General features: G+C 33.6%; 3 protein-coding genes across 4 annotated transcripts; 2 read left to right on the forward strand and 1 right to left on the reverse strand.

The window, feature by feature from the left end:
- The first annotated feature begins 1256 nt into the window (after positions 1–1256).
- LOC142547091 (pentatricopeptide repeat-containing protein At2g21090) lies at positions 1257–2984 on the forward strand. Its single transcript, XM_075655172.1, is given in 6 exon segments — positions 1257–1549; positions 1551–1852; positions 1854–2580; positions 2583–2657; positions 2660–2819; positions 2822–2984. Coding segments are annotated over 6 exon segments (1518 nt in total). The 5' UTR covers positions 1257–1390; the 3' UTR covers positions 2917–2984.
- A 1385-nt stretch (positions 2985–4369) lies between these two features.
- On the forward strand, positions 4370–5617 carry LOC142547092 (uncharacterized). The gene has a single exon (XM_075655173.1). The coding sequence runs from the start codon at positions 4446–4448 to the stop codon at positions 5400–5402; it is 957 nt and encodes a 318-aa protein (XP_075511288.1). The 5' UTR covers positions 4370–4445; the 3' UTR covers positions 5403–5617.
- Positions 5618–6469: 852 nt separating this feature from the next.
- LOC142547093 (uncharacterized) lies at positions 6470–9722 on the reverse strand. Of its 2 annotated transcripts, XM_075655174.1 has the most exons (8): positions 9423–9722; positions 8841–9043; positions 8316–8760; positions 7883–8090; positions 7562–7669; positions 7336–7485; positions 7163–7232; positions 6470–6849 (listed from the first exon to the last, which is right to left on the reverse strand). In XM_075655174.1, exons 1-8 carry the CDS (start codon positions 9650–9652, stop codon positions 6746–6748), a joined length of 1518 nt encoding a protein of 505 aa, XP_075511289.1. In that variant the 5' UTR covers positions 9653–9722; the 3' UTR covers positions 6470–6745. The 2 variants fall into 2 exon arrangements, with proteins under 2 accessions (XP_075511289.1, XP_075511290.1); XM_075655175.1 differs by lacking the exon at positions 6470–6849 and having other exon boundaries at positions 7163–7244.
- Between the last annotated feature and the right edge of the window lie 4007 nt (positions 9723–13729).

A 13729-nucleotide genomic window follows, 5' to 3' on the forward strand; every position in this document is an offset into this window, starting at 1 on the left:
GGGAAATCCTTCATGGGGTATTTTCATTTGAGTTATATAAAGCGTAAACTAATCTAGAGGCGGGAGGAGTCGAACCCGAGCGAAAAAATCAAGTGAGAGAACATTGGGGATAAAACCTAGCCTAAGTTATGAAAATGATTCTTAAATATATTCAACACCATAAATAAACGACGAACACATATAAATTAATCTACACTACAAATTAGTAACTGAAAACTAGAACAAGATAAATCATGACATGGACTAAGCTTTGATTAATATTGTGCTTTCTCAAAATGAACGGCAACAAATTAATAAAGACAAGAGAAAGTTAATTGAGGAAAAAGTAAAGTACTGATAGCAACTTCCACCAATCCACAAGATCAATTTTTGTACACCAAAAATGAGTGTAAGACGAATCTCTTATTTGGGTCATCCATGAAAAAATATTATTTTTTTATGCGAAGAGTATTACTTTTTATTGTCAATATAGGTAGGGTTGACACGTCTCACGGATAAAGATTCATGAAATTGTCTCACAAAAGACCTACTCTAAAAAAATTTGTGTTGTTTTAGTTTATGTTTTTTAAAGGGTTGTGGAGGTGTGGATTTATTTGGCTTTTAATCTATGTCGTGTCTTTATACTATTTATTTTTATCTTATCCAAGTACAAATCATATCTCTTGGGAATGGATAAGGTGCTCACATGTAGTATATATTGGAGGATTTATTTTCGAAAATTGTGTGGTCTAAAATTCTTGTCATTTTTATATGTATCATATTATTTTCTCAAAAATATATAAAAATGAATTTGATTGATCCCAAATAACTCAAAATTCGATTATATTTATCGCGAGTAATAAGTATATTTAGTTATTTTTATTAGATTGGTAAGTGCAAGCATATTTATTTTAACCAAATGGTAGTCATTAAATTTTAAATGTAGGTTCAAAAAAATATTAAAATCTAGGATTCTATGTGATTTTGTCAATGGATTTGGATCTTCTGATGTGGCTGAAAACAAAACACCTGATGATACGTATTTTTATACGAGATGATCAGTTGATCATCCGATGAACCTCACACAATTTCAGATAAAATTGAAAAATTATTTAAAAATTTGATCATATAATGTGAGAAGTGCCAACAGCTAGGATCCAAATCCCTTTGTCGATAGCTAAGCTAGGCGACTTTCATTTAATTAATGGACTCAAAACAAACGGCCCAAATCAAAACTGTGGGTCAGAAATCTCTGGGTCTAAGCCCAAGTGCCCAACTAAGAAGTCCAAAAGACAGTATTCTGCTTTCATGGACTATAGTGCCCATTTTGGTCCATCCAATCTTATGTTCAACAGTTGACGCCGCAGAGCTGCGACCCATCTGAGGCGGCGGTTCATGTTGCCTTACTGCAATGTTCTCTCTCCCCCATTCACCTCGCACATTGACAGCTTCGTTCGGGAAGTTCCACACAAAAAATCGCAAGCATCCTTGTATTCTCCAGAAATCTCTCTATTTCAGCTCAAAGGGTCAAATGCGAGAAGCAGTTGACTCATTGCCTCTCTTAGCTCGCAAAAGGATTCCGTTTGAACTCTAAAATTATTTCCAATCTCATTCAACAATGCGCCGATGCGAAAATGGGTAAAGAGGGCAGATGGGTTCACCGTTATTTGAAGATCACGCGTTCAAAGCATCACGGAACTTTTCTGTCCAACCATTTGATTAACGTGTATACGAAATGCGGTGATATTGAGAAGGCTCGTGAGGTGTTTGGAAAAATGAGTGTGAAAAACTTGTATTCTTGGAACAATAAGCTTTCCGGGTATGCGAAGTTGGAGAAGTTGAAGACGGCGAGAAGGTTGTTCGACAAAATGCCTTGTGAGTTGGAATACACTGGTGATGGCACATGTGCAGAGTGGGCAGTTTGATGAGGCTATAAAGCTTTATTTGCAGTTGAGGAGATTGGATATTGGCTTTAATGAGTATAGTTTTGCTGGTGTTGCAACAATTTGTTTCAAGTTAAGAGAGTTGTGTCTAGCTAAGCAATTGCACAGTTAAGTTCTTGTTGTTGGGTTCTTGTCAAATTTGGTTCTTTCGAGTTCTATTGTTGATGCGCATGCAAAATGTGGCGAGCTATGGGATGCTAGGAGGTTGTTTGATGAGATGATAAAGAGGGATGTTCTTGCTTGGACCACTTTCGTATCTGCTTTTGCTCAATGGGGTGATATGGATTCTGCTCGGGAAGTATTTGCCACGATGCCAGAAAAGAATTCTGTTTCTTGGACTGCTTTGATCGCAGGATATGCCCAAAATGGAATCGGAAATGAATCCCTTTAGGTGTTCATGGATATGATTAAGCATCGCGTTGAAGCTGATTAATTCACTTTTAGCAATAGCTTGTTAGCTTGTGCTAGCATAATTTCACTAGAGTGCGGTAGACAAATTCATTCATATATGATAACCTCAGGCGTAAGGCTTGATGCTGCTGTTGTGAGCTCTCTCATTAACATGTATTGGAAATGTGGAAAATTGGGGAAAGGGTTTTCAGTTCTACAAAAAAAGACCAAGCAGAATGTTGTGTTGTGAAACACTATGATCTCTGCATTAGGCCATTAGCACACCATGGTTGTGGTAAACGAGGAATAAAAATGTTTGCAGATATGGCGAGAATTGCTGTTAAACCACTCCAGATAGCATCACGCTACTTGCCCTTCTGAATGCTTGTAGTCATTCGGGGCATGTCCAAGAAGGACTTGTGTTGTTCCAGTCCATGACTCAAGAATACAATGTTAATCCTGATCAACAGCATTATGCTTGTGTTATTGATATTTTGGGTCGATCGGATGTTTTGATGAATTGATGAATCAGCTAAAGAACTCCCCTCATGCGTCTAGTGTTTTCTTGGTACGTTGCGCAGGCAGTTTGGCTAGTAGGATTTGACTATGAAAGATTGAATGTCAAACTGAAATATAAAGATACGTAGTTTTTTTTTTAAACTTTTATTATTATAAAACTTTACTCAAACGTTAAATCTCCTCTCATCATTCGAAATAAATAGTTTTGAGTGAATCATTTTACTTTTTGATGCTACTCTTATATGTTTTTTTATAAAATTGGAAAAGAGATACGTGGGCAACTTTGTTTTTTAAAAAATACAAATATTATTATTCACTGTCGGCATTCCTATACCTCTTTCTACGCATTTATTATAAGAAACAAAGAAAGATCTATCCATGTTCTTGGATCTATCTCCATTGATTTGTTCATCAATCTATTGCATTATTCGAAGAAAACAAAATTTGACCAATTATGGTATGGTATAATGTCATCATCAAACTATAAAGAAGAGGCTCCATTGATTTTTCTTTCGGAAATATCTTTTTGTAATTTTATTTTTCCTATTAATTTCATTTCATTTGCTCAATCATATCTTCAAAATAAAATTATTTGCTCTACTAAAATAAAATATAGATGAGATGTCTATATCTAATGTGTTAATATAAATCAATTAATCAACTGAGTGATTAAAGAAACGAGTCACATGTGGTATGGCATGGGACAGCCATGCAAGTGGACCTAGAAAGAAATTAGATTTTTTTAAAAAAAAAATTATATAATAATAATAATATCTATCCAATAATTCAAGAAAGCGAGTCCCACCACACCTTAAAGGTGCATTTAACTCCAATAGAAACATTAATTAAAATGAAGATGACATTACGTTTCTTCAAGTTTTATTTTATTAAATAAATAAACCAATAAGATATGATCATTGTCACTAATTAAATATATATTTTTTTAAAAAAAATTGTTGAACATATTTTTTATTTGAATCATTTATAAAAAATTATTACTTCTTTATACTAAATATGGATAGGACTGACTTACGAATAAAGATTTATGACACTGTCTCAGATATAAATATCCGTAGATAAGGCATATCATATCTATATATACACAAGTTGGATGACAGAGATGAACTTAATATAAAGAAAAGTGAAATAATTATCTCATATATTAAAGTCAAACCCTCCACAACTAATCGATTCTTCGTGCTCCTAATTATTGGTACATGGGATGATAAAACCATTGGCCTCAATTCAAGAAAAATTCATCCAACCAGATGACAAAAAAATTGTAGGTTCTTTAAAAATTTGGTCATGTAAGGATGTGTCTAATATCTCAACATATATTTTGTATCATATAGAAATGTAGTTAATTACAAGTATATTTTAAGACTAATTTCACTTCACAAAATACATATGTATAAACTAAAATGCGAATATTTCCATGTAACATACTAAACAAAAATTATAATATATATAGGGAAAAAAATGCAATGTAACGCATCTAATAATTAATCTAGGTGAGAAAATTAAGTAAATAACGTTTCAACCCCCATAATTACAAAGGAAAGGATCATATATATTCCTACATTAATTGAAATTCTCATCTCCTTCTTCACAACCATGGGAGCCGTCGTCTCCCAGCAAGTCGAGCGGCGAAAATCAATATCCACAGAGAAAAAGGTCCTCGTCGACCTGAAACAAACCGGGGGAACCGATTTTCCATGTCACGACTACTGCCCGTCGGACCGGAAAAACTGGATGTCGTGTCTCGGCCCGGAAAAGCTTCGGATCAACCAGATTGTCTGGCCTGGGACACATGATTCCGCCACCAACAAGATCGGAATCCCGTTTGTCAGCCGCCCCTTCGCGCAATGCCAATCCCTCTCGATCTACCGACAGCTGGTGACAGGAGCCAGGGTCTTGGATATCCGGGTCCAGGAAGATCGCCGAGTCTGCCACGGAATCCTCCTCACCTACAGCGTTGATGTCGTCATTCAGGACCTCAAGAAGTTTCTGTCGGAGACACAGTCCGAGGTTGTAATCCTCGAGATCAGGACAGAATTCGGGCACGACGACCCCCCTGATTTCGACAACTACTTGGAAGAACAACTCGGTGAGTATTTGATCCACCAAGACGAACAAGTATTCGGGAAAACAATCTCGGAACTGCAGCCGAAACGGGTCATCTGCGTTTGGAAGCCTAGAAAAAGCCCGCAACCGAAGCCGGGGAGCCTATTATGGAGCTCCGGGTACCTGAAAGATAATTGGATCGACACTGATTTGCCATCGAAGAAATTCGAGAGCAATATGAAGCATTTAGGGGAGCAGCAGCCGGTGGCGAACCGTAAATTCTTCTACAGGGTGGAGAACACTGTGACGCCTCAGGCTGATAACCCCGTTCTGTGCGTGAGACCCGTTACGAATAGGATCCGCCCGTATTCGAGAATGTTCATAAGTCAATGCTTCGAGAGGGGATTGGTTGACAGGTTGCAGATTTTCTCGGAAGATTTCATTTCTGAAGATTTCGTGGATGCATGTGCAGGGCTTACCAATGCTAGGATTGAAGGCAAAGCTTGAATATTTCTTCTACCTTTGTCATGTTCAGGGCCAAAGCCATGATGGGTCGGGTCGGTTGTTTGATTCGTTTTCCATTCGGGTTTGTAAAAATCGTTAATTTCGTTGCTTTGTTGGATGAGGATCCTGGTTCCTCTATCCAATTCATACGTCTTTTTTTGTCTGAAACATCTGATTCGTATGTTGTGTGATTAATATCAATATATAATTAGAAATAATCTATGTATCCAATTTATTTTTCTTGAAAACAATATTTTTCATATATGTATATTTTCTGGAATAATAATTTTGTTTATGAAATTTGTTTTTGAGTATGTATGTAGACGAATTTTTATGTGAAATCGGTCAATCTTACATATATTTACAATAAAAAGTAATACTTTTAGCATAAAAAGTAATATTTTTCATAGATGACCCAAATAAGATATTCGTCTAACAAAATATGACCCGAGAAATTGTCTGACACAATTTTTTACTTTTATTTTTTCCCCCTATGGAATGAGAAACTTTCCTATATACTATTAAAAACAATTTTCTTGTTATATTATATTTGGATTCAATTCATTTTTATTGTAGTTTTAGTATAACCTACTAGTTAAAACCATTAATGACTCCCTTGTACATATACTTGGATACTACAAAATTTACGCCAAAACTTTTTATTTTTTTCGACATTAGAACTCCAATAAACATTACTCTTTAGTTCAATTTTTAAATCTCTAAGCATAATTTGTTTTTAAAATGCCATAAAAAAGGGAAACTTCAATTATTAAGAGCGCTGTTTTTTTATTGGCTAAAACAAATATTTCACATCATTTAGGCAAAGAAAAAATAAAATATTTAAGATCATTTATATCGTTGATTATTGCATTCAAAAATTAGAAAAGAAAAACAAAGGAAATTATTATTTTGTTAAAAGAGGATGTTATTAAGGTCATTTGAGCCATAAAAGTGACACGAATCATGGACCAAGCTCATTTTTTCACCGGGGATTTTGTTGATATGATCTATGTTACACCAGAAAATAAAACATTACATACAATGAAAATCTCTATAAAAATATGTCCAACAAAAATATATGTAGGATCTATATATCCAACAATTTCCATGGTCTAAATCTAATAGTAGTGATTTAACAGTTTAAAGTGACCTTAAATCACATGAGTTCTTTCTGTGGTGATACAAAGAAACATAAATCTCTTGATTGAACAAGGGCCTTGATTCTGCAGAGCCCTGTTTCGGATGAAATTGAAAGAATCTGTTCAAACCAAGGAATGGTTTCCTGATTCTCTGCAGCAAATCTTCCACGCAGATAAAAAAATGGTGGAGAGTATGTTATGCATATTCTATCTTCTATTCTTGGAGCAAGATCCATCAGATAATGTTCTTTCATAGCAGAACTTGTTTCTTAAAACTTGTTCAAGATGCTGAAATATTAGTGAAAATACACCTGCATTGAAAAACAAAAGGTGGCAAAGGAGCAAGGTCACAAAGAGAGGATTCGATTGAAAAAAGTATGTCCACTTGTGTTGCAGAATGCCATTGGTTACATCCACACAGACAGATTTACATAACGAAAAGGATTTCTTCGATTCTCAATTTCTGAATAAATAATATTTTCAGAAGAGGGATGGCATCCCTTCGATGAGAAAGAATAAAATGGATATTGAAGAGTGGTAGAAGCTGAAATAGCGAAAAGTAACAATTTGAGCAAGAAATCCGAGAGAGGACTCCCTCCTTCACTTCAAGCAATGTAATAATACCTGAGTTGGAGCTTTCTCTTTCGTGCAACGATCCCCTAACCAAAAGTGTTCCAGGGATTTGCTGAAATACCTACAAATGAAACTGATAAACGTTAAGTTACATTCAAGATTTTTAAAAAAAATTAAAACAAAAAGCATAACAATAAATGCGTGCACCAGCTGAATAAAATTACCGAAATACGAAAGCGCAAGACATCTGATTGAATGTGGTGATCATCTGAAGGATTGTGTGTTTCCAACTCATGATGAAAACCATGATCTCCCTTCTTATCACCTTTTCCTGTCTTCAAAATTGCATCGCATTGTTCCCTCGTAGCAGTGGTCTGTTTATTTAAAATTATTATTCACCTAAAGACATGGTCAAAATCCAAGAAAACAAATTGAAAATACTCGCAATACATCGATTCTGAATGCAGCAGCATCTACTTTACACGTGGCTCCACTGCAGGATAGAAAGGATTCGATGGACTGCAAAACATGAAAGGCGCTATACTGACGTTGAAGGCCCTATGCATAAACAAAATATATGACCTGTCATATTCACGAGAATTATATATCTTCACTATGTGTAGGAACAAATTAAAAAGATTAAACTATGTTATGATCGATGCTGTACGAATATAAGTAGCTCCAGAATCCAGATCCATACAGACGGTAAGTTACTGACAAAATAAAACACCTAAAGGATTTATCTACAGTGAGTGGAAAAGGATTCCAAACCTCCAGCATGAAAGACTGGTTATTTTTTTCAATCCCCTGAGACGATATCGTCATTCTTGAAGCAGGTAGAAAAGACCAAGCAAGCCCCCATCTTGATGTCTTGCCTTGAACAAATTCAGTTGTCTTCACCACTGTGACTCCGTTATCCCACAGTTCTGCTACCAGCATACTCAGATTTGATTTTCTTCCAACCATTGAGGTGAACCACCTACAGAAACAATGGGTGAGGGCAATAATTGGATTTTGGAGAAAAATTGTTGAAACAAATATTGCCACAATACCAAAATCAATAGCCGCTGATAGTGGTCAACACATCTTTAAACTATATGGCAACCAAGTGTCAAATTTAGATGGTTGTTTCACATAGACGACCAAAAAACCAGTAAAGATAATTGTCGCCACATAAAAAATTACTAGATACGAGAACCAATACCTAAATCTGTGCTTCAGCTGGACACTATCACCAATTATGTGACTGATGAAAGCCCGTTCACCACCGATGCAGACCATCTCCTCTGAAGTTCCACCACAAGCCGTGTTTGGATTCAACCCCGCTTCCTCCATCGTCTCAAAGAATGGAGGGTTACACATACAGAAGTCAAAGTTCTCCCCATCCTTGACAACACCAAGAAGCACATGTGACCCACAATAACCCTTCTTTTTGCCCACCACAGATGATGGTGCAGGCACAATTTCAAGAGCCTTTTCGTCGTGCGAATTCAAGTCGCATTCACCACTATGTTGCTTCTTTGTTTGAAGTTCTTCCACATCAAAAATGTCATCCTCACACTCTACTCTTCTAATTTCTATCAACTCAGTTATATGAGGATTGTTCATTACATTTCTATTCGCCCACTCTATAGCTACATCAGTAACATCTAAAACAGTGCAATGATGCAACATTTAGCACAACATAGAAAAATTCATGAGGAGAACACAGAAGAAATTTACAGAGTACCTGAACCAACAAATTTCCAACCAAGAAGGGAAGCACCGAGAAGGGGATAAATGCAATTTGCTCCAGTTCCAATATCAAAACCATTTACTCTGCCATCTACCCGGGTTCCTGAAACGAGGTTTGAGGCCAAAAGATCTTCTATCCAATGGATGTAATTTGACCTGTTGGGCACTGTAGGACACAGCTGCCCATCAGGAATCCACCTACAAAAGTTAAGCCTCCATTCTGTTACCCACATTACAAGAAACAATAACAAACATAGTACAACTAGACGTTGTGTCTAGTTCAATTACTCAAAAAACAAGATATTGTTCAGCTGAGAAAAGTTATCGAATAGAGTTGCCATTTGAACCTAAACATAACCAAATACATAGATACGTAAGAAAAAAAGGCCGAAGAAGAAGAAGAAGATCAAAGATGACAGGTAAACAATATTCGATAGCATAATATCACTAAACAAAATAACAGCAACATCGCTCAAGTGTTAGATATCAAAAGACTTGAAATTGGAAATTAAAAACTTTGTTAGTGAAACAGGAATAGCAGCAAATTTTCCCCCAACAAAAAAATGAACTAGCATACCAGTCGAGTCCATGATCATGGAGTAGCAAAACCCTGGTCAACTCTCGGGTGGCATTAAAATCCGTCCAGTCGATTTTGGGTTTACCTTCACGAGAGTAGAAAACGTAGGGCTGGAAACTGGGGTAGAGAGAAGCCAACGAGCAGAAATCTGGTGGATTATCAGAGTATTTATTTCGTGGGTGACTACCTCGCGTCTCTCCGCCGCTCTTCCTCTTCCTTTTGCTCGGCATGGTCGCCACGGCTCGCCGCCGCTCGGTGTATTATAATTTACAAGTGCGCCACAAATGCGCTTGTAGGCTTCATTTGTGACTGTTAAAAAAAGAGTATTTTGCAAATCAAATATTAAAAATAAAAATTCATTTTTTATTTAAAAATACCTAAATTATTTTTAAAAAATAAAATTTGACCAAAGTTATTTTCTAAAATATCTTTAAAAAAGAATCTAGAATGTATTATTTAAAAATATGTTGTTTGACGATTTTTAAGAAAAAAAAAAGCGAAAAAATTATCTTTCAAACCTAAAATATTTTCCTCCAAAAGTAGAAAGAAATGGGAGGATACAAAAATTAAAAAGAAAATTGTTTCAAATAAATTTAATTAATTTATTTATTTTGTTTTTCCAACTCTCAAACAAAAAAATACATGTTTTTCTCTTCTCTCCCTATATCTTTTCTTATTTTATTTTCTCTTTTCTTCTTTTTCCTTCAAACTTCTAAACTAAGCCTTAAGAAAATGTGACGAAGGATTAGGGATGTCAACCTTTCCTCACGGGTTTGGGACCCCGCGGGGAAAGTCCGAAACGGGGATGGGGATCCCAGATTTTTTCGGGTTAAGGTTCGGGTTCAGGGATTTAAAAATCCCCAATGTAATTCGGGACGGGTATGGGATTACTATCCTCATCCCCGAAATCCCCGAATCCGCCCCGAAAATAATATCAATAATAAAATAATAGTATTATTAATATTAATAATATAATAATATTATTTTTTTTAAAAAAATATTAATAATGTAATTATTATTAATATTGATATTGATATTAATATTAATATTATCTTTAATAATAATAGATAATAATAAATTTTGGTTTCAGAAAATCTCTGATTTCGTCATCGTCTTACCATAATAATATTTTTGAAAGATGATGGGGGCGGGGATGGGAAGTTGATCCCCGAAGTTTCGGGTTTGGGGATTCTCCAAACCCGAAAAAGCGGGGATTGGGGCGAGTATGGGGGTGGGGATGGAATTCGGGGATGGGGATGGCAAATCCATCCCCGCCCCGGCCCATTGCCATCCCTATGAAGGATGATGGGTACGCCTGGTCATGGCCGGCCCAGGTTCGATTATGGGTCGGGATTTCCCCGACTTTTAACCGGCTCGCTCGTGATCGATTATGGACCAGCATTTTGGGTTCGGGTTCGGACAACCACCGGGTATGAGTCCGATTCAATCTTTTTGTTTTTTTAAAATATATTATTTAAAAGAAATCTAACTTACAAAAAATCTTGCAATTATCTACAGTCCTTTTTTGATGTACAAGAATCATGGAACACATAGGGGGGTGTATTCAATGTAGGAGATTTATTGACTTTTAATGACTTTTGTAGATTTTAAAAGTCTAGATGTATTCAATTAAGACTTTTACAAACTCTATAGAAGTCTAATGGTATTGAAAATAGACTTTCATAGAGTTTTAAAAAGTCAAGTGGTATTCAACATTGACTTTTAAAAACTCTATAAAAGTCTATAGGTATTCAAATTTTCAATAGACTTTTAATAAATTCGTGAAATTTTTTAACGTACAAATATTAAAGCCTAAGGTACAACTATAATTTGTTAAAAATTGTATTTAGTTCAACTAAAGATTTAGATGGATTTTTAAAACTTCTATCTCATACACAAGCTATTTATTTCTTTCGAAGTCACTTCACATCACATCACCTCTCTTCTTATCTTCTCCCCTTTCATCTATTTATATCACTCTCTCAAATTTTCGAAGTGTATCTCTATAAATATTTTCATCTTTCATTTTCAATTTTTTCATTTTTTGGCTAATTGTATATTTAATAATTTTTTATTTTAATATCATAGAAAATGTTGAATTTTATAATTGATTTTGTGATTTTTAATTTATAATTTATACAAATTAATGTAATATTCAATAATAATAAAAGATGCTCCAAAAAAATGTTTCTTGATTATCCTAAACCACTAGACGATGGGGGCCAAATTGCTCAAACGTCCTCATACTATGATCATAGTATAATAATTGAATAACCTCGCAAAAATCATTATTTTTTAAATTTTTTTAGCATTTTTAATTAATATGTAAGCTATGATATTTTTATACAAAATTATATCCACACAATGCTAAATAATATTCTTTTGACATGTATATTATCAATTCAAAAACAAGGTTACAGATTAATTAATTGATGTATTTTAAAAAATTTACAAACATGCATACAAACCCACATATATACACATGTAAATATTAAATTATTTAAATTTTAAATAAGTAAATTTATTTATTAATATAAATATGGAAAAAAATATTTCAAACTGAATATGTTATATATGTCAATTAATTATTAGTTCAAAAAAATTAATAAAAAATATATTTTATAATTAAGTACAAAATTTATAAAATTCTATAAAAAAATTCAAAAAAGTCTATAAAAATCTTGCAAAAAAGTCTACACGAATACACATAAATATGTTTATAAATCTGTGAGATTATGTAAAAGTCAATAAAAATCTATCAAATCCATAAAAGTCTATCATTTGAAAAAGTCATTAAAAGTTATCAAAACTCTGAATTGAATACACCCCACATGATTTGTTTACCTTTATATACTTACTTTTAAGTAAGGTTCTAAAAAGCGTGAAACGCCCCGAAGCGCGGATGTCGAGCTCCAAGCTTTTCAAGTTTAAGCAAGATTAACACGGGCTTAAGTGTGAAAAAGTACTTTTTTAATTTTTAGTGTAATTGTAATTATCTCAAACCATTAAATAGATAAAATAATACATAAATATGATAAATTTAAGTCTGATGCATTAATTCTCATATTTATAAAAGTATAAAAATCTCAAAATTACAATTTTTATTTGTTTTTACAACTAGACCACATTAAAAAATGATAAATATTTGTCAAATGATTATCAGACATGCTTAATCATAATTAAAATTTAAAAACAAACATCTAAATTATAACCTAATTTATTATTTTAAAATAAAAGACATACCTTCAAAATAAAAAATTAAAAAATAAATAGATGTGATTAATTGTGCTTAAGTACACTTAATTAAATGTCTTAATTACGCTTAATTCGGTCAAACTACAGTTTAACCGCTTTTTCCGCTTTTCTTCGAAGCGGGGCGTTTTTGTCGAGCTGAAGCAAGCTTTTTAGAACACTGGTTTTAAGAGTGATGTTCAATTAACATTTCTCTCGATGTGTTTCGGATGTTTCCTCAATTTCGTATCGGTCTTCTTCATCACTTTTAACATCTTGTGTTCGGCTAGCGGGTTTTGACCAATCATTTAGCAAATATTGGGCTTCCAAATTTCCAACCTTAATCCAAAGCGTCTCTTATACAATGTATTTCATCGATACTAAATTTTGTTCCACTACAACTGTTGAAACGGGCAAACTATTTTTTTTTGTCATTATAGACAATATTGTATATATTTGTATTTTAAACGATCGTCATTGTAATATGTCAAAATTCTTCATCTGCATCACTCAAATCAAAAGTAGTGATAAAATAATTCACAAATTCTTTACTAGAACTTGAGGATCCTCGTGGACATTTCGTCTGCTCTTTTAATAAAAATTGTGTTTTAGTAAGTTTATAAGTGATATTACTAGTTGTACTGGATTGTGTTCCATGTAAAACTATTTGTCCACTATATTTGGTGTTATATTCATTATAAATATCATATAAATAAATTCTAATATTAAACAAAATCAATGAGATGAAAGGAACCATTTTCGTAGGAGTCTAAAAAATCATAATACATTGTTAACATTTATTGTAAACCGTTTAATTTAAGTGCAGGATATACTTTAAAACAAAAGCACATAAAAATATTTTAGAATTTCTAAAAAATATTTTCTTAATTTATTTTCATGACATAAATATATTGAACTAAATCGTCATCATTATATTTAATATGTTCAATAACAATACATGCAACGTCACAATAATTTGTTAAAATTAAATGAGAAGTGTGATAATAAACACCATATAAATGGTCATTAGCATCATTAAAACACTTCTAAAATTTCATAAATACTTAATGCATGTG

Source organism: Primulina tabacum, chromosome 5 (assembly GCF_025594145.1).
Source record: "Primulina tabacum isolate GXHZ01 chromosome 5, ASM2559414v2, whole genome shotgun sequence".
Taxonomy (NCBI): Eukaryota; Viridiplantae; Streptophyta; class Magnoliopsida; order Lamiales; family Gesneriaceae; genus Primulina; species Primulina tabacum.

Coding starts and splice junctions, on each gene's coding strand:
- LOC142547092 (XM_075655173.1), top strand. CDS start 4,446: ATGGGAGCCGTCGTCTCCCAGCAAGTCGAGCGGCGAAAATCAATATCC.
- LOC142547093 (XM_075655174.1), bottom strand. CDS start 9,652: ATGCCGAGCAAAAGGAAGAGGAAGAGCGGCGGAGAGACGCGAGGTAGT. Junction 8,091..8,315: donor CAGCTGAAGCACAGATTTAG/GTATTGGTTCTC, acceptor TTGTTTCTGTAG/GTGGTTCACCTCAATGGTTG. Junction 7,233..7,335: donor TCTTGCGCTTTCGTATTTCG/GTAATTTTATTC, acceptor TTTCATTTGTAG/GTATTTCAGCAAATCCCTGG.